The sequence below is a fragment of the Arvicola amphibius genome, chromosome 17, assembly GCF_903992535.2.
Source record: "Arvicola amphibius chromosome 17, mArvAmp1.2, whole genome shotgun sequence".
NCBI classification, from domain to species: domain Eukaryota; kingdom Metazoa; phylum Chordata; class Mammalia; order Rodentia; family Cricetidae; genus Arvicola; species Arvicola amphibius.
In genome coordinates, this window is record NC_052063.2 from 6722492 (window position 1) to 6749314 (window position 26823).

A 26823-nucleotide genomic window follows, 5' to 3' on the forward strand; every position below is an offset into this window, starting at 1 on the left:
AACCATCTCTTGTGAAACCCCCGTTCAACTCCTGTATCCTCTTAGCGTTTAGTTTTACTTTTTAGCTACTGAGTTTTGAGGATTCAACTATACACACGTATATGATATAAATAAACCACATATATGATATAAGCTTACTATGGGAAATGATTTACACGTACTCATATTTTATGGTACATTTTGAAGGGCAGGACTTAAAGTTTCTGCTGGAGTTTGATTATCTATCAAATTCCCTTAGAGCATTATGCTCCTATTTTGTTTCTTTCACGCGCAGTTCCGTCGTCTCTAACACGGAGACTGACTGGAATGCCTAAACTCAAAACCCCGTCTCTGACACCTGCTGGGATTTTGATTAGGAGTCTGTTGACTCTGTAGAGGCATTTGAGACAAACACGTGTGTTAATAATGCCGAATCTTACAGTCTGTAAGCAGACTTTATTTAGGTACTGTGTGATTTATCCCAGCTGTGTTTTATGACCGTAAGGATGCTACCCTGTCCTATCTTGTGATGCAGTTACTCCTTGGAAGTTCATAATACCTAGTGTTGTTGCATTTAGTGCTGATTTTTATTTAAATTTTTAATCGCTTGTGGTTAGTTATAAAGAAACACGGTTGTTCTTTGTATATTGATCCTGCATCCCAAAATCTTGTTAAACTTGCTTATTCTGGTTAACTTTATATAAGTCTCATAAAATTTTACAAGTAGAAAATTGTGTTATATATCAACTGAAACACTTTTTTTCCCTTTCCAATCTGGATGTGTTTTATTTTATTTATCTTTCATGAACCTCCAAAGGTGTTGATTATACTGTATTACCTTGGTATAATGTTAGAGAGTGTTTGCCAAGCTTCGTCTATAAGTCTTTGTGTCTATGTCCGGTCGACATTGATATACACAGTATTGTCATCTGACAGGGCCTCTGTCTGACTGTGGTGTTGGATTAATGTGGGCCTAACATCATTTTTCTGAAGTGTTTGTGTACAGCTGGTAGGATTCGCTTCTGAAGCCATCAAGCCCAGGGTTTTCTTCATAGAAAGCCATTTTAACTATGAGTACAATAAATGTAATAAAAAGAGAACTCTTCAGTTACCAAGTTTTCCATAAGTGAGCTTTGGTAGTTCATCTTCCAGTAAATGTGTCCATTTCTGCTGGGTTGCTTGCTGAATTTACCGGCATAAAGTTGTTCAGTTTTACTGGTCATGTCAAAGAACAACATTTGGTTTCAGTGATTTCTCTCTATTGATTTTTCTGGTTTGTGTTTCATTTATTTCCTTGGTGATCTTTATTGTCTGGGTTTTCCTCACTTTGGGCTTGGCTTCTTTCCTCTTTGTTCATATTTCTTAAGAACGGATGCAGTGGTTACTGACCTGAAACTCCCCATTTCTAATGTAGGAACCTGGTGCTATACATTTACCCGGAAGTGCCATTTTAGCTGTAGTTCACAGGGTTTGTCTGATACACTGTTTTTGTATTTATTCAGCTGAAATATTTTCTGAAAATGAAAGAAATTGGTCTTTAACAAAGATACAAAGAAAGGAAAGCAGAGACCTCAAGGCAAGGAGGGCCATTATTATATTTACTGTAATAAAAATAGTAAATTCAAACACGGTAGATAATTTGTTAAATAGAAAAAAAAAAAACACTTTCAGGGCACGTTAATACTTGACTAGGACACAATTATCTTAACAATTACCAGCAGACTGTAAGCTCTGGTTCAAAATAAGGTGGGTAGGCAAATGAAAAGCATCCAGTGGTCGCATTTGGTTGTAGGAAAGGGGAAAAGAAAAGGTAGAGTGTGTTACAGTTAGTGTTCTAATGTCACCAGAGTTGGACGGACATAGAGTGACTTAGTGTCGTATTTTTGCTAATGTTATCATCGCTCTGGGAAATGTATGGAAAATTAAACAAATTGACTATGCTGTTGGAATAGTATTTGGTAATAAAAAGTAATATGCTATTGCTACGGAACAGTGTGCGTGGATTTCAAAGGACATACCCTGAGGGATAAAAGCCAGCTCCAGAGGATATGCTATCTGTATGTGTCACTCATGTGTCACTCAGGTCACAGCATGATAGACACCGAGAACAGATTAATCCTTGCCAGAGGATCTGGAATACAAGGAGAGAGATGGCTGTGTCCATGAACGGGTATGTGGGAGGCTTGCTTGTGCGCGGGTGGTCACACGATTTCCCGTGTGATAAGATCACATGGGAACGAACACACAGAAGTACGTGCACGTGAAACTGGTGAAACCAGAATGAAGTCAATGGAGTGTATCGATGTCACGTACCCGGATATGTCATTTCATAATCATTTCAAAGCTAGCGGCGGGCGGTCCAAGTTACAGTATCTCCTTAGAGCAGCCTGTGGACCTCCAGGTATCTGAAAAAAAAAATTAAAGAAAATAAACAAATGATCCTCGAGATATCAGGCAAAAAAACTGAATAAATGTGGTATATACACATTGTGGACTACTATACAGTCATAATATATGTATGTGTATGTGTAATGTATGTATAATTACATCTATTTGAGAGAGAGAGAGAGAGAGAGAGTGTGTGTGTGTGTGTGTGTGTGTGTGAGGGTATGTGGATGGGAGTTCAGGGGCCTTCAGAGGCCAGTAGTGGGGATTCTCTGAAACTGGAATTACAGGTAGCTGTGAGTTGCCCAAAGTGGGCACCCAGAACCAAACTAGGGTCCCCTACAAGAGGAACACTGTATCCTTAAACACTGAGCTATCTCTCTAGCCCTGTGCAGTTATTATTAAAGTAAAAAAAAAATACCCAATGAATACTAAATTAGAACTAATTAATTTCTTCAATGGAATTTGCATTGGGTCAGAAAAGTAAGGCTCATGAAAGCAGGTGTGGTGTGATTCCCTTTTTTGTAAAACAATGCCATAATTCCCCACACATTTATGTATACCTGAATGTATCTGCCTTTGTGTGTGAATATATGTATGTGCTGTTTAACAATGAGGAGTGTGTGACTTCGCACCCTAGCTTGTGAAAATAGATATGTTTGCAAGAACAATGGATGATACAGACTGAAGAAAGGAACAGGAGAGGGATAACCAAGAAAACTAAAGATGAAAAGAAAATAAGCACCAAAATAGCAATATATATGACAGATATCATATAAATATATATATATGATACATGACATAATCAACATATATAACTATGTTCATTTTTTGTGAACTTAAAATTTAATTTTTATCTTACATTTTATTATAAATAGCCATAAAAGTCTTGAGAAATAATTTATTTAATATTCAATTCACCCATTGAAAATATATAATGCAGTGATTTTTGGTATAGTCACATAATTTGATAGCCATTTCTCTTTTTTATACATAACCATATGTTTATTATTTTCTTCAATACCGTTGTAATGAACTCATAACTCTTTTTTATTGTTTTTTATTGGTTTTATTGAGCTATATATTTTTCTCTGCTCCCCTCCCTTCTCTCTCTTTGCCTTTTGGTTAGTTTGGATAAAGGTTTGTCTATTTTGTTGATTTTCTTGAAGAACCAACTCTTTGTCTCATTGATTCTTTGTATTGTTTTGTGTTGTTGTTTTTGTTTGTTTCTGTTTTGCTGATTTCAGCTCTCAATTTGATTATTTCCAGCTGTCTAGTTCTCCTGGATGAGTTTGCTTCTTTTTGTTCTAGAGTTTTCAGATGTCATCTCCTCTGTAGGGACTCGCAGGTCCATTAACAGTAGCTCTACAAGTCCCCTTAAGTCCCCTTTGCAGTCCTAGGCAGCCCCTCGCTTGCTTTCTGACTCTGCAGACTTGTCTGTCTGGTCTGTACTATGACCAGGAGCACAGAATAGCTGGTTTTCCCTCAGCCTGCCTTCACCTAGCAGGATGTTTCCAGGTTTGATCCAGGTTGTAGCCTACTGCCTCACTCCATTTCTTTCCATTGCTGAGTAATATTCCACCGCCTGGTCGGAACACATCGCATTTGTCGGGTCACAGGTGTCGCCTGGCCAGGCACTGCCATTTTGCCCCATCTCTCCGTTGGTTCTTGGACCTCATCTGCTGTCGCGGATTGATATGTAGATCTATTAAGCTTCATTAATCACCGGGCGGTTACACTATTGTTTTCTTCAGTTCCCAGGGGTACAAATTGCTCCGCGGTTTGGTTCAATTAAATTTGAGTAGGAGAAAAACTTTAAAGCAGGCTTTGAAGTTCATTCTGATGACAGCAGGGCTCCCATTGTGTCTCTCCCTGGTTCTCTGAAACTAGGGTACCATTTTCCTTTTTGCCTTGATGAAGTGCACTAACCTCCCCTTAATCATTTAGCACCAGCATCTTCTTCTTCCTCCTCCTCCTCCTCCTCTTCCTCCTCCTCCTCCTCCTCCTCCTCTTCCTCCTCCTCCTCCTCCTCCTCCTCCTCCTCCTCCTCCTCCTCCTCCTCCTCTTCCTCCTCCTCCTCCTCTTCCTCCTCCTTTTCCTCCTCCTCCTCCTTTTCCTCCTCCTCTTCCTCCTTTTCCTCCTCCTCCTCCTCCTCCTCCTCCTCCTCCTCCTCCTCCTCCTCCTCCTCCTCCTCCTCTTCCTCCTCCTCCTCCTCCTCTTCCTCCTCCTCCTCCTCCTCCTCTTCCTCCTCCTCTTCCTCCTCCTCTTCCTCCTCCTCTTCCTCCTCCTCCTCCTCCTCCTCCTCCTCCTCCTCCTCCTCCTCCTCCTCCTCCTCCTCCTCCTTTTCTCCTTTAATGCAGTCTCTCTGTACGCACCCCAGGCTGGCTAGGAATTCAAAATCCTCCTGCCTCTGTCTCTGGAGTGCTAGGATTATAGGTGTACCCCACTGTGCCTGGCTTTCTATTGGTTTTGATAATATCCTTATCCTCCTCTTCTGTTTCAGATAAATTCACCCCTTGGGGGGAATTTTAGAACTTTAGATTCCTTGGAATGACCCTCCCCTTGGACAAAAGCTTTGAGCCATCCTGTGAGCAATGGGCGCTGACATTGTCCTTTGGTCTTCTCTATTTACATTTCTGAGCATGGGACTGTTCCCTCTGAGTGCCCTGCACCAGCTGCTTTTGGTCTGTCCTAACTAGGATAGATTCTACCCCATGAATAAGAGTGGGGTGGACAAAGGAAGCCCCTGACTTCTCAGCTGTACTCACTGGGAATTTAACGTCTGCAGACTTAGAAGAGATTGGAAAGGCTGGCCTGCCCTTTCTCATGAGATTCCCTATCTGTGGCCCAGGAGCTAAAGAAAGAAGGTGCCGTTCTCCTGAGTGTGCTCCTACAGAAAGCGTCTGTGGAGAGGACTCTGGTGCAAGGGAAGGTAGAAGCCAGCCATCACCCATAAGCCACAGAGCCCTCCTGATCATGGCAGTTTAGAAGTGTTTTAAATAATATCTTTTCATGTGTTGTGTGGTCTTGGCACACTTTGTAGAATCTTCCAGTGGTTTGGGGGGTATTGGAGTTTGTTTGTCTTTGCTTTGTTGCCACCCTAGTTTTGAGCAATTATTCTTGTTTCTTGGAGTAGGACTCATTAGAATTATGTTTTCAGAAAACTGGGTCAAAGAAAAGTCCCTGGTCCCATCACATAGTTTGAACTTTATCACAAGTGACAATAATTCATACACAAATCAGGACACAGTGGCCCTGAGTCCACTCCCTCCTCTCCCTTTTACTATACTCACTTTGAGAAATTACAGAGGTCCTTGCTGAATAAAAGTGCCTGTTCAGTAATGGCTTGTAAGAATTTTAAACTCCAAGAAAGCATTTTGAGTAAAATAAAGAATATATTTAGACACTAAATGTGATCTTCAGGCCTAAATTGGGGTTCTTTAGAAGTCTGACTCATGGGAAAAACACAGAAAAAAAAATCAGAAACCAGCATGCCTCAGGACCTCTCTTCTCTCCTCCTTTTCCTGTTTCACCCACTCCCAGTTCACCCCCACCCTACATTTTGCTCACATATGAGAATTATTAAACAGAAATCAAAGAACTGAATAATTAAAATCATAGAATTTAGAAAATCTATATAAAAATGTTAAAATGGGTGATAACAAATAATCTCTCTAAACTGCTTTTATATAACCAGTCTAAGTCATGGAATGATTTTCCCTTTTTATGTGTTAAGAAACCAACAGCCATTTCCGAAGTCATTCATTCATTCATTCATTCATTCAATTCATTCATTTAATGAGTGTGACTTAATACCTAATAACTGAATGGTACTTTTGCTAGGCACTTGGTCACTGGTTTGGATCTTAAAACATGAGATGGGATTTAAAAGCAAGCCAGTCAGCATATGCCTTGCCAAGCAAAGATATACCCTGGTTATTTTTATTCAGATTTTACAGAGCTGATTTACCTTCTCATAAAATGGCTAGGAAGAGCACTGTCAGTGGGATCCCAAGGAGCTATGAGACTTCCGTTAGACTTCACGTGGTGGCAGCTTTCGATCTAATCTTTCACGAGGAGCACCTTGTCCTCGTTGTCTCCTGCAGGTCGTGTTGCATAACTACAATCTCCTAAAGTTGGTGCATGCAACTCTGCTACCTCTTTAATATTCTTAAAAGATCTAGGAGCAAAAAGAGATAAATTATAAATAAGCATAATACAATTCACCCAGGCATGCTCATTCAAGGAGAGAATGAAGATGATGCAAAAAAAAAAAAAAAAAAAAAAATCCCAACCTGAAAATTCTATTTAAAAATCAAAATGTCTTGGTTTTTTGTTTGGAAATCTCATACATGCATACATTGCCGTTGAATAAAATCCACCCACCTTTCCCTCTTCTCTACCCCCTCATCCCCTGTCATTATTCCTTCCCAAGTTCATGTGCTCCTTCTTTTTAACCCACTTTTTAAACTCTGCTTTTTCCGCGTGGATAGCCTCTCGGGGGCTCCACCCTTGAAGATAACTCCATCCTTGAAGATAGCAGACTCTCCTTCCACTAGTGACCATCAGTCCCCAAAAGCTCTGTAGCAGGTGGCAGCACTTCACGGACCTCCCTGTCCACGCTAGGATTTTGGTGGCCTTGATGTTGTACAAGTCTTGTGCATCTAGTCACAACCACTGTTGAGTTCACGAGCGCAGTGGGGCTGTCACATCCAGGAAGCAATCTTGCGATGGGTATCCTCTACCTCTGGCTCTTGCATGCTTCCATTTCTGGTGAGCCCAAAATACCGCCCCCCTTTTTTTTTATAAAGAAATCAGATACTTAGTAGAGTTTAAAAGAAGTTAACTACCCCATAAAACAAAATGATATAATTAAATTAAATCTCATTGGAAAACAAGAGATCTCTTTGGAGTTTGGACCGTGAGATTGTTTCGTGTTGACAATGAAGTGTGAGATTGTTTCGTGTTGACAATGAAGTGTGAGATTGTTTCGTGTTGACGATGAAGTGAAAATGTATCACACACAGTGTGCAGTATGAGGAAGATGGGTTCCCCGCTTCCAAGAAAGAAGTCTTGGACATAAAGAATGATCATGTAAGTTAGAAGACGAATGTTATAATAGAAGGTAATTATGCCATTAAAGAGAGAGGAGGAAGAAACATTTTTCTCTTGGGAGGACTAGAAGAGGTTTTGCAAGGGAAATTGCAGAAGAGTTGTAGGGTTGAAATAAAACCCAAGCTCATTTCAGCCTTCCTTCAGAAACCAGTCAGGAAAGGGTTGGAAAGCTAGGTGAGATCCTCCAAATGTCACCAAGAGTGGAGAGAGAGTTCACCTTAATCCAGCAGGAAACCACAGCAGGGTTTTGATACAAGAGTTACTTACCAAAGCTGTGTCTTAAATTATTCTGATGCTGTGTATAAGTTGGATTCTTTTAAGTACTGCGGCGGGGGGGGGGGGGGGAGTGGGCAAGAAAGGGCTCAATGGGCAAAGGAACTTGCCTGATTAGGTTTGATCTCAGGAACCCACAGTGTGAAAGCAGGGAACCAACTCATGCAGGTTGTTCCCTGACTTTCATATGTGTGCACTATGGCCTGTACACACACACACACACACATACACACACACAAACACACACAAGATATGAAAACATTTTTAATGATTAAAAATAGAGCAGAGATTTAAGACCATTCTAGTGGCCATTGTTATATCAGGCCAGGTGTCAGGAAACAAAGAAGGCAAAAGTCAAGGGAGAGGGGGCAGGGGGCTAGAGCTCAAAGACCATTGTCAACCGTAGAAGGGTGCATGCTGCTTTGTGATTAAATGTCTGTGTGCCAGGGAGATTAGCAATGGCCTTAAACTGAGAAAAGAAACAGAAAGATGAGACTTAAAGAAGGAAAGAGAAGGGTTCAGTTACACAGTAAATATTCATTGGGTGCGTAGTGTGTGCCCGGCACTGTTCAGGGCCGGGTAGGGTGGATTGGATGAGAATTAGCTTGAATTTGGAAAGTTCTTGATGTGGAAGAGGCTCTGTTCCCCATCTGTGTGGCTCCAGAGTCAGAGCTGGAGCCAGAGAGTGGGAGTTCGGGAGGAAGTAAAAGAGCTTTCTAATGAACGGTGGCTTTGGCTGGGTAGTGAGAGCCCTGTCGTAGGCAGCATTCAAGCAGAAGATGGTGGCCTTCCAGGAACACAGGGCAAGAGTCCTTCCTTGGGACGGGAAGGGGGACAGGGAGGGGGGCTGAACTAGCCTTTCTGACAGTTTTTCTTCTAGGCTTATTTTTCTCATGAGCCTCTCCTCGGTAGCTCTGCAGGTTCTATTATTAATCTGTGGTTTCTCTCAATTATTAAATAAATTACTCAGTCTGTCTGCCATTCAGTAAAACTCACACATTTACATCTGTTATTCTTGAATTATTTTTGGTTAGGGCTCTTCTTCTTTATTTAAAAAAAAATATCCACCCAGTTAGCGTTACCTTTATAGATATTTTAGAATGGGTTGCCTGGTGGACAGGGTTATAAATACCAGAGGAGGGGAAAGGCTTTTCTTGTGCCTAATAATGTTGTTATTTGGAACGAGCAGGCAATGGATTATCTTGACTTGCAGATTATGATGCAGTTTCTATATGTTGCAGTAATTCAAAAAATTAAAAAAAAAAAAAACCAGAGAGGTTCACTTTGATACTGCATGGTGAAGAAAGAGAATAATTACACTGTGAAGCTTTCCATCAGAAACACTTCCCTCTGGTGCATTTTAAAAGGGAGAAAGGCGAGGAAGGAAGGGGGGAAAGGGAGCCTGGAGTGCGAGCCTTGTTGTGAGCTCTGCGTTCCCCGGTGGTGTCTTTTGAAACGTAAAAATCCCACAACAAAATAGCTCGGTAATGTATAACCGGGGACGAAGATTCTATTCCGATTTAGGCGCTTTGGTTGGCTTTTGAGTCTTGCTATTTTCTGCATTTGTTTTGACGGCTCTCATCATTCAAGATTGACGCCTGGATGGGTGTGTAGGAGGGAGCAGCAGCAGCAGGCTTCCAGCTTGCAGACAAAAAAAAAATCTGCCTTATCTGATGGCTATTATTGAAAATGCGAGGTGTAGCCTGGGCTGGGTAATGAAGGGGAGCGAGCGAGGGGGAGCAAGGAGCATGGAGCCGCATACTGACGAGTGTAGGAGTTACTTGATAAAAAGAATCCTGGCTGCTGGCCGGGCATTGCTCATTGTGGAGTACTCACAGAGTCACACAGAGCGCAGAGCAGCCTAGGCTGACAGCTTGCTATGCCTTCTTCTGCTGCCTGGTTTCGGGGGCTGTATGACGCACTGGTCGGTAGTAAAGATTAATATGTAAGAAATGTGGAGCTAGGATCAAGTCATACTCCGCAGCCTCGCCTGGCAAACTATGTGTTACTTCTGACTTTGCTCTCTCGCTGAGAACGTTAATCTGTCAAGCTGGCGGGCTCCTTCGAGAACAACTTTCCCCGGAGCATGATGTGGCAATGCCACCTCTCAGCCCAGGACTACCGCTATTACCCCGTGGACGGCTACTCCCTGCTAAAACGCTTCCCTCTTCATCCTCTTACAGGACCCAGATGCCCTGTCCAAACAGTGGGACAATGGTTGGAAAGCATTGGGCTACCTCAGTACGAGAACCACCTGATGGCTAATGGATTTGACAATGTACAGTTTATGGTAAGATTGCTCTCTGTGGCCACAGAGCCGCCTTTTGTCTGTCTTTGCTTCTTATGTGTCTTAACACGGCTCAGAGGCAGCCTGGTTTGCACGGAAATGGATCGGCTTTATATATGCAACTGCCTCGGAAAAGCGAATGCCTTTAGAAGAGAACTTACTGTATGCATGGAGATACTGACTAGAAAATGGGATCTATATGCATCCCTTAGACATGTGTGTTGTATGAATTGGTGAGTGCTCTATTTATAGGCTCCGAAAGAAGATTAACATTTATATTCTCCCTGCCATTCTTTGTGTGATTTTTTTCCCTATGAATTTGTGATCTTAGCATACAATTAGATTATACCACGTTTCAGCTAACCCTAGATTCTAGAGACATGTTATTTCACTTGGAAATCAGCATTATGATTAATTAGACAATCCGCTTTGTTGACGGTATGGCGATCATTTTTCCTGCTAATCACTCAATAAAGCAGTTTAAATCCTGCGACCGGCCCTTCATTACCTAGGCGCTTCAGCCGGTCGATTAGCGAGAGCATGCTCTTCCTTCCACATGCTGACTGAGGAGAGATGAAGTATTGTTTGTTACTTTGGGTGGAAAACAAACACTTGGATCAATTGGCCATCCATGGACAGAGAGGAGCTGCTGTACCAAATGCATTGATGTACTTCTGAGTCCGGGTCTATGTGCGGTCCAAACCGGGGGTGTGCAAACTTCCCACTGTGCAAATAGGTGAGGAGGAGGATGGGAGGGGTACAGGCGACAGTCTAGTTTTCTAATCATCCTGAGACCTCCTCCAGTGCTCATCGCTTCCTCTTGTGAAGCCCCTTTAAGCCACATCACAGCCCTCTCCTTTCCTTGCTTCAAAGGTCCCACCCCACGGATCACTTGGACCCGAAATTTAGGGAGACCTCCATGTCATAAGCATGAAGCACACCATCCGCTTATAGAAATACTTAATGGATCCTCTGAAACACAATGCTGGGGAGACACCTACAGCATGATCATAAAAACACTGAGGGCTAGTCAGATCTTTCCAGTTCCTTTTTCAAGATTGTTTCTCTCTAAACTTGACAGAATTATTATAGATTTGAAGGTTATTAAGATAGTTAAATTTTACAAAAATATGTACGCCTACAAGCTTTTTTAAGATGCATAAATCTGGCCCATCCTATGAGCTTTAAGTAATATATGCATAAAACCCTTTATGGGTTTCTCGTTGTTTTTCTTTTAATAATGAGCTGTGCATTTATTTTCCTTGTGTCCATCAGACAGTCCCTGGTTTTGCAGCCGAGACACCGTGGATGTTGAAATAGAATGGAAATGGAAGTTGTTACAGCCTGAGCAGTTAAGACTGACTTGGGGCAATAAACAAATGCTGTTAATAATTAGAGGAACTAGCAAACAAAATGAATATCATTGACTACACATCCCTACGTTGTCTCTCCTTGAAATGGGGTGTCTCATTCCCAAGCCCTTGTCAAATTTACTCTGGCCCCTGAGAAGTTGGGCTTTAGCTTCCCTGAATAAATTGGCCACACTGAAGGACTTTAATTCTGCTTAATTTTCCTCTGAATATTAAACGCTTATGAGCGAATGTAATCCCCCTTTGAAAGTGTTTAACTAGAAGGCGATTGTACAGGTTTTAAAGAACTTGAGGGCAGAGTGTGAAGAACAACCATGTGTAAGTTGTGCACAAAATGCATCCAAAGGGCAAGAGCCCCGAGCACTGTGGGAAGATCAAATTCCGATCCTAGATTGTGGCTTTGCCTGTTCATTTCCAAGTATCGTATGAAATTATCCGGAAAATAAGAGCACCTTGTTAATTCTCGCAAGCCCAAGGCTTGCATCAAGAGACCGAATTTTAAAACAAAACAGCTTTGATTTGCCATGGAGAAGGACTAATTAATTGTGAAAATGTAGCAAATCATGAAATGGTGTCATCGATTAGTGCATTACACGCTGCTGTCATTCTCCATTTGTTTGCTGCTGAGGTTGTAGGAAAAGGATGCCTACCTGTATGATAATTATTCCGATTGCCATAGTCTACTAAACGCCGAACTTAAAGCCCACGGTGATTGGCCCGCTTTCAGAAACAAATTTCATTAATGTGAAAATCTGTTAGAGCTGCTCAGTCTCCATTCGGCGTCATGCTCTAGCTCTTGTTTTCCGGGTAGCACACTCTGACCTGCATTTATTCTCCCTGTTGCCTAAGCAACAGGCACCACGCTCCCATTAACTGTGATGTCGTGTGGGTCTTATTAGCTTTTGAGAAGAAGACAGAAGGCATCACAAGGATATAATTAACGTTGGCTAAATGTGGCAGCATATCCATGCGCTTCGTTGTGGAAACATCCTCCAGAGCTAATATTTCATTGCGTTGACGTTCTATTGATGAATTAAGTTTAAAGTTTTCCTTAAAATAACTTTTGAAGAATTTATTGAAAACTTAAATTTGATATATCTGTTCTGTGTACTCAAGCACAAACACAATATATGGTTGATTTTATCTCATGGCAACCATTAACTTTAGTAAAGATTGCTTGATAATGATTCCTGGACATGGTTAGAAGAGAAGAAAGCTCCTCCCCACACACTTTTAGGTGTTGATCGTCTCTCATCATTTCTTCAGGCTCTTGATACTTACCCTTGGGTTTACAGATGCAGGAATTATTTCCTTATCTCTAAGACAAAATTATACACTTTTGCTCTATGCATTCATCCTGCTCTGTAGAACATTATGCACACAGATTAGATCCAGAGTGCCCTGAAGAATATAAAATAAATAGAAATGGCTACAGTTCAAGAAGGGCCACAGCAGGACCTATAGCCGGCTAAGACTTTGGGAAAGTCACCTGTGTGTTTTGACATCAGAAGTCCTCTCACGCGTCATGTGTCGATGTCTTCCCTAGTCCCGCCCTGCCTGTCCCTCTAAAGATGCGTCACAACGCACAGCCTCTGCTCTCTGTACAAACATCATCTACCTGCTTCTCCACAGACCTGGGGTGCTGTGGGGTCCTCTGGGCCTTGTGACTTTCTTCAGCCTTTGTGGTGTATGTTAGCATGACTGTGTTTTAACGTTGCTTATGTTCCCAGCAAGGAGTTTAGGGCTGCATCAATTGTTACACAGGGTGCTTTTGCTTATGGTTTTCCTTCCTCTGCTGATTGCTACCACCAGCTTTTTCTGAGTTAAATGATTGCTTCCTAAGTTGTCAAAGTCTCAAATCCTCTGTTCCTGTTGCTGTGGCTTTGCTCCTTTCTGCCATCTCTGTCCTCCTTAGGTGCTGTCATTTCCTTTCTTTCCCCTACTCTTTTCATTCTCTACAGTCTCCCTGCCTCGATTATATAACTTTCCTTACGGACTACAGCCGACAGTCGTGTGTCTTCTTGGAACTCATGTGGTGGCTGTGTTTTGCAGCCCTCGTTCTATCTCTAGAGTTAGAAATTAAGCTTCTGCTTGTGTATAACTTGTCCTTCCAACCGGAAGAGAAATTAGCAAGCTTGTTCTGCATGTTGATTTCCTTGCTTTTCTCCCAACTCCTAATGTAATGTAATATACATAGAAATCCTCCAGTAAACGCCTCATACACAACAGGTTGACGTGGCTGGACCTCCAGTCTCGTTTATAAACTAAAAGTCAGTTATTTGCCCATGGGAATATGGAGCACTAATCTTCTTCAGAAATTGAGTCCTCTGTAAATATTTTCCACATACTAGGAAATGTTGATTGCTAGGGACTCAATGATGAACAAAACATGACCCTTGTGTCAGTCAGGGCATCCTGTTCTGAGTGTTTCCTTGCAAGCCCCACAAGCGTTCCTTCATCCACCCAGTCTATAACACAGGGTCTTGCTCCTCATCTTTCCATACAGTCAGCATCACTCAGCCATTTTTTCCTATATTAAATTGTAGTACATAATGGAACGTGCAAAACATTTGTTGGAGCACAAAGTCAAGAAAAATGGAGATCGTGCTAGCATCAGACATGTAGCAATACTACAGCAGATTGATGGTTAAGGACCAGAATACAAAGCTTGTGTCACCTGGAGGAGGACTGACTCAGAGTCTCGCTGTCCTTACCAACTGTTACAGTCTTAAATCCTAAAGGGGAAAAGAATGAAATTATATATCAAATTATATATCATATCACCCTTTTAGCGTCTCCTGTTGACCTATTGACTTGGAATGGTCTGGCCATTTTTAATGTGTTCAGGATGAAGTCTTTATGATGTCAATTATAGGAAGCCCCACACCAGTTGGCATTTTTGTGCACTTGAGTGGGTAGCGTTCGCAAAGTGCTTTCTGGAGGTCAACGTGCACAGTGCCCATTAGACACTGAAGGAGACCCATGGAGCCCTTGTAGGTGATCCATCTGACCAAAGGGTGCGAGCAAGAGGAAAGCTGACAAGAACATATTTAACTAGAACTTTTCTCCCATGTCCGTGGTGCGTACTACGTGCTAATGGAAAGATCTCTCACACTTTACATAACTTTGCTGGAATAAGAATGCTCTTTGCAGCTGCTCTGGCAAAATGACCTATGAAGTCTTAGCGAACCACTAGGCGGGTAAGATGTCAAACCTGTGATGTAGAAAGATAAATGGTCACTGATGGCTAAGACGAATCACTCCAATGATGACTTCTTAACTATTTCTCAGGCAAATTTATGAAGTTTCTGTGATTTGAAGGACATCTAAGATGAAAATGCGCATTTCCCCCACCTTCCTGTTTCTGAAGCAGCCTTGAGTTGAGTGGGCAACCTTATATTGCAGAAGCAGCTATGATTTTCCAAACTCACTGAGGACAGTAGTTTTGTATTTGCTCTTACCAAAGTTTTTTTCCACCACTGGCATATAAATCTGTTGGTATCTAGCAATCAGTGCCAAAGGGGAAGCCATTTTTTATCTGGGCAACAGCTTAATAACAAACATAAGAGGCGGTGAGCACAGAGGGGATCGTCGGGGCAGAAGTAAGGAAGGTGTCTCATCAGCATGGTCTTGTCTCTCTATCATTTGGTTTGCTCATCTGCAAAAATCAATCTAATGAGGAATCTAGAAGCAATGCTCCTTGGGGTGATTATATTAATATTTTGGGCTGTTTAAAGGTGCAGGGCACAGTGTTGGTGCCAAGAGAGCTATTAATTGTTCCTGTATATGCCATTAGCCTGGGGAAGGCCACTGATTGCAGTACAGCAAATCGGTAATGCGGGCATGTGCGGAAATGGCCATGCTGAAAGAATGATTCCTGGGGACAATGTCAGCCAGAATTCCAGTCTGGTGATGGAAAGGAGCCTTTCCCTCCATCTGGAAGTTTCTCTGATTAAATTTTTAAGCATTAAAATATGTTGCCCCATTTTCTAATAATCCAGTAATGTAACTCCCATTACTAACTAATGTTCGCATGAGTTAGCCTTTAATTTAGTCATGGAGTGCATTTGCATAATTTGATCTCCAGAATTGCTTCAAATGACCAGATATTTGGGATGAGGAATTTGCATCATGAGGCTAAAAAGTTACTAAAACTGCTGAGTTACAGACTAATTTTAAGAAATCCAGCAAGAGAATCACATTTCTTTCTTTTTTTTTTTTTTTTTTTTTTTTTTTTTTTTTTTTTTTTTTTGCTTTCAAAGAGCAGATCTCCCAGGCAGCTTGCTCGGTGGCCATGACCTCCATTTTCTCATTCCCAGGCAATGCCCTTACCTGCTTCCCAACTTCCTGGAAGCCACTGCCTGTCATGTCAGCTGTGACCTGCTTCTCACCTAATTCTCCCCCATTTCTCCCTCACCTCATTCCTCTTGGCCTCCTTAGCTTGTGCCACCTTCCCTCCCCACTTCTTACCCTCATCCACCCCGCCCCACCCAACCGCTAGCTGTCGGACATGACCCTGCCCTTTCCGCCACCCCGTTCTCCTCCATGTCCATGTGGATCCATATGGGACCTTCTACTCTGCAGACGTGCTCCAAGTTCCACGTCTGTTTGCCTTGCTAGACCTCCTTATACCTGGTTTCTAGCGCCCTCCAACTGCTCACGACACATTTCCATATGCATGTATGCATACGAAGCATTTAGCTCAGATCTGGCACCAGATCAACACCCGACAAATGTTAGCTGTAACTGCACCCCGAGGGATCCCAGGCACACGTTTGCTTTCATCTATGGGGTTTAAATCCTTCTTGTGTGCAGGAGATGGTATTTCCAAAAGCTTTAATGTGACTCTCGTGTTTGGGATCCCGGCTGACCTGGACCCAGATAATTCTCCATCCCTTTCTATCATGTCTTATTTCTTCTCTGTGCGCTAGGGAACTCAACTGCAGGCTTCTCCCCCTCTGCCTGGCTTTGCACACACTCCTCTCTGCCAAAAAGCATCCTTCTTCCCTCTTAACTCCTTTTTATCCTTTGGCTCTTAGCTCTATTATCCCATCTTTCAGGTGTCAGCTCTCTTCTGACCTTCCAGGTTCAAGCCAGTGTGCTCCTTGCCTAGGACTCTTTCCTAAAATCTGCTTCCTGGGCTGTATCACCTGTGCGTGGTCCGTTTACTCCCTTCTCCCATATCTTCCACCATGCATACATGCCAGACCAGACGTTGGCCATCTGTGGGAAGTGCCACGTGGTAAATCGTCTAGACTTTGCGGGACGTATGGTCTCTGTGACCAAACCCTCTGTCTCTGTTGTTGCAATCAAATGGCCATAGATGATATGGATATGAATGGGTGAAATTCTGCTCCGGTGATTTTTTTTCTTATTAAAAATGGGCAGATTAGTCATCAGGCCACAGTTTGCTGCCCTGCCCCACAGTTCAAAGTCAGCATTCATCCCCTGTGTCTCCAGAGCTAATGAAAAAGAGCAGAAAGCAAGCAAGAAGGGAGAGAGGGAGGCGTAGGGGTGGAGGGAGAGGCAGCAGACAGGTGGCGGCTACAGGAAAGGGAATTCTGGGGGCCTGTTTGTTTTAAAGATAATCTCAGTGTGCCACCGCTGAGGATAGTCAGAGCAAGTTCCAGTCTTCAGGAGTCTGACAGAGCTCTGGAGGGGGTTTTGCCCACTAGAGTATATTTTCAGCAAGCCAAGTGAAGAGGCCTGAGACCTAGAGAAACACAGCTGTAGAGCAAGCCTGTCTTCGCTCTGTGTGGAATGCCTCTCTTTTCCTTCTTGAGTTTTCTTGAATCCATTTAGCGCTCCTAACACTGCCCTGTCTCTTAGGGGACTCACTCTCCCTTCCTGGTGCACCCCGCCCCCTCCCCTGGTGTCCTTTTCTTAGCCTGGTGCTGGTCCTTATGTTGCTTTGCGGTTATTTTAATCTGTTCAGATTTCTGTTCCTCTCTCAGAGGTAGAGACTGGGTCCTATTTAATTCCTGTTCTAAAAGCCCAGCACACTGCCCGCCACAGTCCACTCTAAACATTAGCTGAATGGGGTTTGGAAGTACTCGCAGGTTCCTATCAATGAACCTGTTTGATTCTTACCATCCATCAGCAATTATTAGCATATCCATACTTAGAAATAAAGAGAATGAGACTCAAGATGGCCTAAGAACGCTGTTACCAGAGCCTAGCTTACAAAACTGACTCTCCATAATGAAAACACCTTCTCTGACTTTAGTGAGCTGAGAGGATGTCTTCATCCCTTCTTCACCAAGTGTTCCCAATGCAGGCACTCAGGGGAAATGGGCTCCGCTCTCAAAGCTCTCCTGGTCTTCAACACATTGGCTCCTCCATTGGAGGTTTTCCAGCTCCCCCTCACTGCTTCTTAAGAAAACCAGGGCTTTGTCCAACACAGAACCAGCGCTGTCAAGAAGTATTCACCTTCATGTCTACCCACCGGGGTGTCCGGCAGGAAGTCCAAGCTCAGGGCATCAGCAGGATTGATTCTACTGAGGGCTCTGAGGGAAGAATCTGTTCTGGGCCTTTCTCTTTGAATATAGCCACCTTACGCTTGTGTTTTGACATCAGTTTCCATGCCTTTGCATGACTGTGCCTCTGTTTCTCTCCTTGTAAGGAAGGCCGTCACACTTGGTTGTAGGCCATCCTAATCAACCTCATTTGAATTGGATTGTTTCTGTAAAGACCCTGTTTCCAAAATACGGCCACATTCTAAAGTACTAGGGATTAGGATAACTCCAACAAACCAATTTCCATAGCTCATTCAGTCATTCCCTGGCCTTCTTCCTAGAGTTTCTGAGCTGACCCATGTCTGTCATATACATTAGGAACTATTCGGTCACTTAAGACCATGTGATTTAAAATACTATTGAGAAATAAGGGTGCTAGTTATGGATTGCAGAGTTGTATAGGGAGGAGAGAAAATTAAATTAATGATTATGACAGGTTCCCAAACATCAATTTATTGATTTCTGTTTCTTCAATGCATAAAATTTTCAGGTGGTTTTGTTTTTTTTATCTCCCTTTTATTGCGTATTTCCATATAAAGAGTGGTAGGATATCTTGTGATTATTGGCCAATGTCTGTTTGAGATGGTTGTCAAAAAAAGTAGGTTTGCTTTTCTAGATATTTGAAGATGAATCTTGGAATTCAAGTCCTAGAAAATAAAATATACCCCTTTTATTTGATAAAAGTCACATTCCACGTTATTTGAATCAGAAAAGTAAAGTTCCATAAGGAAGGAGCTGAACATCTGGGCTTCCTCAGGCCTGAATAGCAATGTGATCTGGCTGGTTATATGCTGCCCCAGAGCAAAATTAATAGTCACATTCAAGCTAGTGGCATCAGTGCCAGACAGCCCTCCCATCTTTCAGAAGGACACGAGATCATGTAGACCAATTCAACCATTGAAGAACTGTTGGATGAGCCTCAGTGAAGTTCTTCTGAGAAAGGGAGAGGGAATGGTCTGTTAGAGAGTCAGAAAATGCAATTCATTGACTTCCTGGTCAGTCATTATGACATAGTAGAAAGAATAATGTTATACAAAATTTGCATTGTGCCTTTACATGCATTATCTAAATCTTGGTGGTGACCGAAGAGATAGATTCTCTGTTTAGTTGTTGCAGAAATGGCTTGGATTTGGTGAGCCGTCCACTCTGCAGTCTTGAATAAGGTCAGATGTAACCTATTTCTTCTCAAAACTCTCTTCAGCACTCTCCGTCCTTGGGTTTGTCCTTTTGCTATTTTTCCCTTTCTAACAAAGGTTCTCAGAAGAAATGGCTCGCCTTTTGGTTTAGTGAGCCCGGCTTGATGATATCGGCCTCTCCCCTGATCCTGAAGTTATTTATAAATGACGGCCAGTAGTGTGCCGGTAACTGCCCAAATCCAATTTCAGCTTCCTGCTCCTTATTAACCTTATCTACCCATGGCCTGTGATTCTCTTGACCACTGTTCTGCTCCAGTGTGTAACACTTGGGCATCTCACACCCCAGTACTGCACTCCCTGTCTCCTTTGTGGGCCTCCTGACCCCTGCATGCACGCTTGATGCTCTCTTTTCCCTAAACCAGCATGAACATCGCTACCTCTTATATAGTTTCATGGCTTCCCAAACTCAGTGCCCAAACCTGGGGATGCCCTTACCCCTAAGCCTTCTTCCATGGAAAGTAATCGAGGGAGTCAAACCTTGGTGGGAAACAAAGTCATATGGAACAGGGAAGGCAGCCACTGGTGTTGAAAGCACAGGAGCCTTGGCACAAGCACATTCCACTAAGTGGAAGCCAGGGAAGCCGTGTTACACTGGATGGGATAAGTAGCAGACAGCTGGTAAAGGAAGTGCTCAGATGTAAGCTCACAGCTAAAAGGTGATTGGGACAGCTGTTTCTATTGGAGAGGCTGGAAGTGTGCTTGGGTATTGAATGGGATGAGGAAGTAGAAGAAAGGCAGAATATTGGAGAAGGAAGAGAGACTGGCTGGAAGAATGGTGGGGAGGAAGCTGGGGATTCAGAGACAAGTAGAGGGGCTGGTCAGTAGTAAGGAGATCTCTTCTCCAACTGAAGGGAAGACATGGAGGATGGCCACTCTTGTGTGTGGAAGATGGGGAGAAGGAACAGCTGGGTGTCCTCTAATGCTTTCTATTTTTCTGGTTGGGTATAGCAATAATGAGGGAGACTTAAGGATAGATAAGATATTTAAAAAAGCTAACTCAGGGTTAGTGGTGTAGCTTAGCAGGTATAATGCTTGCTTAGCCCAAAGCCCTAGGTTGGGTCTCCAGCACTCTATAGAACTAGGTACATATAATCCCAGCACTCAGGAAGCAGGAAGACTGGTAGATGAAGTTCATCCTGGGATACATGAAGACCTATCTAAGGAGGGTGGTATCAGTAAACAGGAAAAAAGAATTTACTAAGAAAATGGGTTAGCGCTAGATGACCGTGGTTACTGCTTACTTTAGACTTGCAGTCATCACATTCTGTGGAAAATGTAGAAATTGTTAAGACAGTGGCCCTTTAAGACATAGAGCTGTTCCCATAGTCTGGCTTCTTTATCCACCTGGGGTGAGAATGTGGACTGGTCACTTAACCTTTGTGAACAACATCATTTCTCATGTGCAAAATTGAAGATAGTATTGCCCAGTTTGCAAGGTGACAGTAAGAATTAGATTAAAGCCAGCTGTGTGCTTCTAGCAGGCAATGAATCACTATGATAAGAGAATCTGCTCCGTTGAGCTGGCAAACCACTTTAGAATCACTGATTAACTGGCGTGGAGTGCAGGGATGCCCACGAGGTCTCGCGAGACTCCCTTGCTCTCACTGAAAACAAGGAAGAGGGCTACGTGACTTATTCTAGCAACACCAAAACATCCATAACCCGTCAGAGACCTCCTACCAAAGAAGGTTCAGGGCCATTGGGAAGCTGAGTTCCATATTCACTGCAGACCGGGATTAATTGGCCCTGTGCTCACACCTGGAGAAGTGAGCCATTGAGCTCACAACCTTACAGTACCAGGAATCCCTGGAAGAATACTGTTGGACACCCATGCTACTAGAGCTGATCTGGTTCTGAGCAACTCCGTCACAGACCCCCTTAAGGACACTCACTCCTTAGAAAATGTCTTCCTAACGATAACTGCTCAGATTATGCTAACTTTTCTTTAAAAGATTTAAAATGTATTCATTTAATTTTATGCTGATGAGTGTTTGCTTGCATGTTTGTTTGTACACCAACTGCATGCCTGGTACCCAATTGTAGTGTGAAGCGGCGGGGCTGCGTCCCGCCACCCGGCCACCGGCTAGCTTTACACCCGAAATAATTACTCGGAAACTGTGTTCTTTTAAAACACTGCCTGGCCCATAGTTTCAGCCTCTTATTGGCTAATTCTCATATCTTCCTTTAACCCATATTTAGTAATCTGGGTAGCACCACGAGGTGTGGCTTACCAGGAGAGATCTTAACCTGCGTCCATCTCGGAGAGGAGAAGCATGGAGACTCACTATGGTGAATGCCTGAAGCGTCTCCCCAACTCTACTTCCTTGTTCCTACAATTCTGTTCTGTCTACTCCACCTACCTAATTTTCTGTCTCTTAAAGAGCCAAGGCAGTTTTCTTTATTAATTAACCAATGAAAGAAACATAGACAGATAACTCTCCTCCATCACCCAATGAGGTCCGAAGAGGATACTGATGTCCCGGGAACTAGAATTACAGAGAGTTTTAAGCTACCATGTGGGTTCTAGGAACTGAACCTTTGTGAATGCCACAAGTGCTCTTAACCACTGAGTCACCTCTCCAGGGCCTATCATAATTTCATAAGAATATTTGAATACATAAGAATGTAGTAGTTCTGTCTCCCAAGGATTAATATTCTAACCTTGCATTTACACTATTCATGTACCATGAAGCATATGAAATATATTGTAGCATTCTTAAATATAAATCTGTATTTCAGCACTGCATCTATAATCCTTCACGATGTGTTGACAATCTGAAGTAAAAAATAGAAAATTTTTCTTAGGAAAGCCTTTTTTAATGGGTTCTGGGAAGGTTTATCCATCCATTCATAGGGGAATGGACTGTGTACATACTCTGTTCATCTACCCGTGCTAATTGTGGAAGGGACCACAGAGAGCCATAATATAGTATCTGCTAAAAAGACCCTACAGTCTACTCGGGAAGCTAAGTCTAGCATACTTAATGCTCCACAGCAATACACACTCAAGTAGTAATGAAAGACAACAGTGTGCTTTTATGGCCTAGGAGGTAACTATGGGAAGAGTGAGGGTCGTAAATCCATAGCTGGTTATGTCTGTGAAGGAAGAGATGTCTGTCAATCTGGAGCACTCCCGGAAGGCACTCTGGGGGGCGTGGTCTTGAATAGCATTTGTGTGAACATTGAGGGATCAGGTAAATGATAAAGAAAAATTGAATGGAGCTTGAACAAATGGGGCGAGATGTCCGAATGCAGACAGTATGTGAAAAACAAACTGTATCCCTGTCAGGCAACAATCCCAGGGGTCAGCTAATGCTTCTCTAAATGAAAATGTTCCCTGCTTGGCAGAGTCGTGGTGAGACAGCCTACTGACCCGTCGCTGTTACTTGACAGGTCTGCCCAGATGACAGCACACATGTGTACTTCACTGGGGCGGCAAGGACGGTGGGCAAGGCAACATCTGGCTGAGGCTGATTAACCAGCTGTTTCTAGCTAGCGCTGATGGAAATGGAGTCACTGGTTGCATTGGGTGTCTCTCCAAAACAGAAGGTGTTAGTAATTGTGTCCACGGCTGTGGCAAAATGCCTGATGCAAACATCTCAAGAAAGCATCTGTATGGACTCACCATTGGAGGGTGTAGTCTGTGGTGTCAGGGAAGTCATGGCAATGACCTACATGAGGTGGCTATTACATGTATCCATAGCTAGGGAGCCGTGAACAGAGAATGCTGGCCCCTCTCCTTTGCTTTGTCAGTTTCGCTGAGTCCAGAATTCCAGCACGTGGGATTGTGTCAATCACAGAGCTGGTTTTACTTCCCAAGTAACCCAGTCTAAAAGCTCCGTCACACACGTGTTTCCTGGCTCACTTGCTCTGGCCTGGTTGACAATATCAACCGCCACACCCACCATCCTAAGAACTGAGGTTCTGTCTCAAAGCCAGCCGAAACCTGTTCTAAGTAGCTCATGCCATCAGTGTGTCCTGTGATTCTCCCAAACTGTGCTTTCTGTCTGGCGGATCGTCTGGTTTTGATTTTGGTTTTCAGATAATCCCTGGTCTTTGTTAAATATCTGCCTTCTCAACCCTGCACCCAGGACCGCTGGCTGTCTCCTCGGCAGTGAAACTCAGTTTCTCCAGAATGTTTCAAGAATCCAAAGGAAGAAATACTTGCTCTCTGGCCACTTTCTCGTGCCAGATATTGTGATAGGGCTTATGATCTGGGCCATGATAGTGACAATAACAGATATCACATCTTCCTCCTACTCTAGGCTCTACTATGCTATGTGCTTCACATATATTAGCCATTTGAATTATTTTAATACGATAATATACCCAGTCCCTCCTCTCACAAAGCTTAGTCTATAAGTCCCCCAGCCCTGTAATTAATTGTAGCTATAGTTGAAGGACGTGGGCTAACTTCCGGAGCAGAGGTTAGGTTCACTTGAAGTCTTCTTTGTTTTTTTTTAAGTAGGCCTACAAAAGCGTGGGTTTCATTATACCATCTTCATACTTAGACACCACTTTGTGGCTGATAGATTGGAAAGATGGGCAGGCTGACAAGTCAAGGCGCAAGGACAGCTTTTCTGACAAGTGGAAATGCCCGCAATTAGCATGCAGGTTCTAAAACCAAGGTGTGCGGGTTACAGATAGCAGAGATCCAATGGCTGGGTCTAGTCGCCTACAGGAGTAAAAATGAAAGACTGTCATCACGAGCTTTCTGAGAGAATGGGTCTGTTCTTGTTCCGCTTCACCTGGAACCCTCCCAGGCCCAGGTAAGAGGGAATGGCCATTGCTGCCTACCACCCTGAAGATGTGTGCCGCCTCCTCCTCCTCTTCCTCCTCCTCTTTCCCCTTCTCTTCCTCCTCCTCTTTCTCCTCCTCTTCCTCCTCCTCTTTGTCCTCCTCCTCCTCCTCCTCCTCCTCCTCCTCCTCCACACCCTTGGCTCCTGTCAGGGTTTTCACAGAGGATGTCTGCCAAGGCTTCTCCTCTCTCATCACCTCTGCAGAACCTCCCAGAAGTGCTCGGTGTCAGCCTACTGACTGGCTAATCACCAGCTGCAGTTGTAGGTGATTATCCCTGTGGCCTGACAAGGGTCTCCTGTCCAGGGATGATAATCACACTGGCGTTGGTGGGGACTTTGGGTGTCAGGGAGCCTGTTAAGGAAGCGTTTTGTTGATACTGGTTCAGAAGGCTGCTCTGTGGTGCAGAGACAACAGTCTCCGCTAAAAGCTGTAATCAGGGCTTCACAGTTCAACAGCAGTCTGGGGCTGAAGCCTTGAAGGTGAAAATTAAGGCCGGCCTGGTTCCTATTGTCCCACAACCAAGAGAGCGTCAGCTCTAAGAGGGGTCTTTCTCTTGTCCAGGATCTCAAAAGACTCTTGGAAAAGAGAAGACTAGTGGGGGGATGAGGGGGGTTGGCAAGAGGTGAATAGATTGCCCGTGACTGGCTAATTATCTGATTCATGACCTCAACCTCTTCCAGAAATGGGTTCCCACAGACACAGGAGCAGTATTGCCAAGGACAGCTTCAGCGACAAACTGGTACAGGGACTTTCAGAGTGATGGCAGGAAAGCCAAGCCCATTGGGAAGACTCAGTTTGAGCGAAAGCCTAGATAAATGTGAAACAGGAAGATGAGCGTACAGATCTTAAACACGGCTCGTGGCCTCTTCTCCCCACCCCACAGCCCCACCCTCCAGACCCAAGGCCTCAAACATGTCTGTACCTGGTCCTTCTGGCAGCTTCTTCATATGGCATGTGCACCCAAGCTCTTGGTTTATCAACTTCTGATGGTATTTCCTGGACCTCGCGCTATGAGCAATGAGGGCACCTATTGTCTCCTCTCCCCCAGCTGCCTCCATCCTCGGTACAGCGGAAAATGCACAATCTCATTGTACAAACTCAGATGCTGTGAGCCTTGACTCCCAGGTAGAGAGCTACCGGGAGAGCCCACTGCCTTCAGTGTTGGCGTCTCCTGTCTTCACAGCAGAATCGTAAAGACCCAAGGGATGCCTGTCGTCCATGGTGGTCAAGTCCTCCCTGTCCCTTGTTTCTCTGCCTCTGTGCCACTCTTGAGGTGGGGGGAACCCTCATCAAGAATAAAAACTCTCTGCTTGCCCCTGCCGATGCCAGGTATTGATAAAGATGGTGGTGCTGTCACCACCATTCAGTTGTGTGAGCTAAGAAGACGGGATGTCACCCTGAAACTTACCTTCTACTTAGTAATTTAATTGTTTGATTTCTCACTTTATTTTTCTTCCCTTTCATTTTTGCAATTATTTTGTCTATTAGGCTTCTATATTCTCCACCACGCTTATTTTCCAATACACTTTTGTGTAGAGACCCCCTCAAGAGACCCTTGTATGAGGCTGAACTGAACTCCTCTGAGACTGCCAAATATGTACAGTTCTAAAGCTCCCTCTCTGGAATTACTCTGTTTAATTGAATTTATTATTATTATTATTATTATTTTGCATGTTTTTCTTTGTTTTTCATACTGTTGAAGTAACTTTATTTTTAAAAAATGAGAGGGGAGTCAGTAAAGAAATGCACAAGAGTGGAGTTTCTAAGTCCTTATGAATGTGAACGTGCCGGAATTCTTCCCCTGAAGCTAACTAGGGCTGTGGATTGGTGTGTGATTCCAGGCTGAGCCCAAGTTTTCTTGGGTGAACTTGGTGTAGTGGATGAGAGGTCCAGTGATACCAGTTCCTTTTTGAGTGGCCATTTTCCTCTCTGGGCGTGTCGGGATCATCTTACCTACAATCCATGTCCTTATGTGTCACTAGAATGTGACTAAGCAGATGCCTTTTTCTTCTTGTTTGCACCTCTTAGGTGCTTTAAGCATGAAGATATAGTTTTGAAAATTTATCTTCTCTTCCTTCTTTGACTCTCTCTCTCTCTCTCTCTCTCTCTCTCTCTCTCTCCAGATGTTAGATTTCTTTAATATTTTCCTGGTATTTCTTAGTCTTTCACTTGTATTTGCCAACTTTTTAAAAAAATATATATTTATTTTTATTTATGTGAATGTGTGTCTCCATGTGTTAGTGCCATGGATGCTAGAGAGGGTGCTAAATCCCCTGTAGCCAGAATTTAAAATAATTGTGAGCTGCCTAAAATGGGTTCTGAGAACTGAACGCCTGTGCAAGAGCAGCAAGGACTCTTAACCCCTGAGCCATCTCTTCAGCCCCTTGCTATTTATTTCATATTTCTTAGGAGTTTGCTTAGAATCATTAAACTGAATATTTAAAAAAATGTGTCTAGTAATGTTTCCAATTTTGCAAAGCTCTCTATATTCTGTTCCTTTCTCTGGTCACTACTTTGCTTTTCTCGTTGTGAACCGTCAAGCATCACGGGCTCTGTGCTATGATGAAATTCTTGGTCAGTTTCTGGAGTCATGCTTCTCTCTTAAGTCCGTCTTCATCAGCTGTACTCTCTCCTCTGGCAATGAGTGGTTTTCTGTTCATATTTTAGAAAGACACCATGGAGAAGCCGTCTGGAAGCTCTATTCATAGCACATTTTTGACTTCCGGGTTTCACGCTGCAGAAAGCTGCATGTCTACATAGTAACCAGGGAACCCCGGATTCCACTGCACTGGCTGCTCTGGATCCCATTTCCAGGAAGATCTTACAAGATGTTTGAGCAAACAAGCTTCTGCTTCATTCTACAAGACCAGAAGTCATGTGTATGTGCATGTGTGTTCATGTGT

General features: G+C 43.4%; 1 protein-coding gene across 14 annotated transcripts in view; it reads left to right on the forward strand.

Moving 5' to 3' along the window:
- Nucleotides 1-26823, forward strand: part of Anks1b (ankyrin repeat and sterile alpha motif domain containing 1B) — an 896366-nt gene that overhangs the window by 513520 nt on the left and 356023 nt on the right. For 7 of the 14 annotated variants that reach the window (XM_038314479.1, XM_038314480.1, XM_038314482.1 and 4 more), the window contains one exon: nt 9936-10042. In XM_038314479.1, the coding sequence (XP_038170407.1) occupies nt 9936-10042 (107 nt within the window). Of the gene's footprint in view, nt 1-9838; nt 10043-26823 lie in introns of those variants that run through there. The other 7 variants (XM_038314486.1, XM_038314487.1, XM_038314488.1 and 4 more) reach the window with 1 other exon arrangement.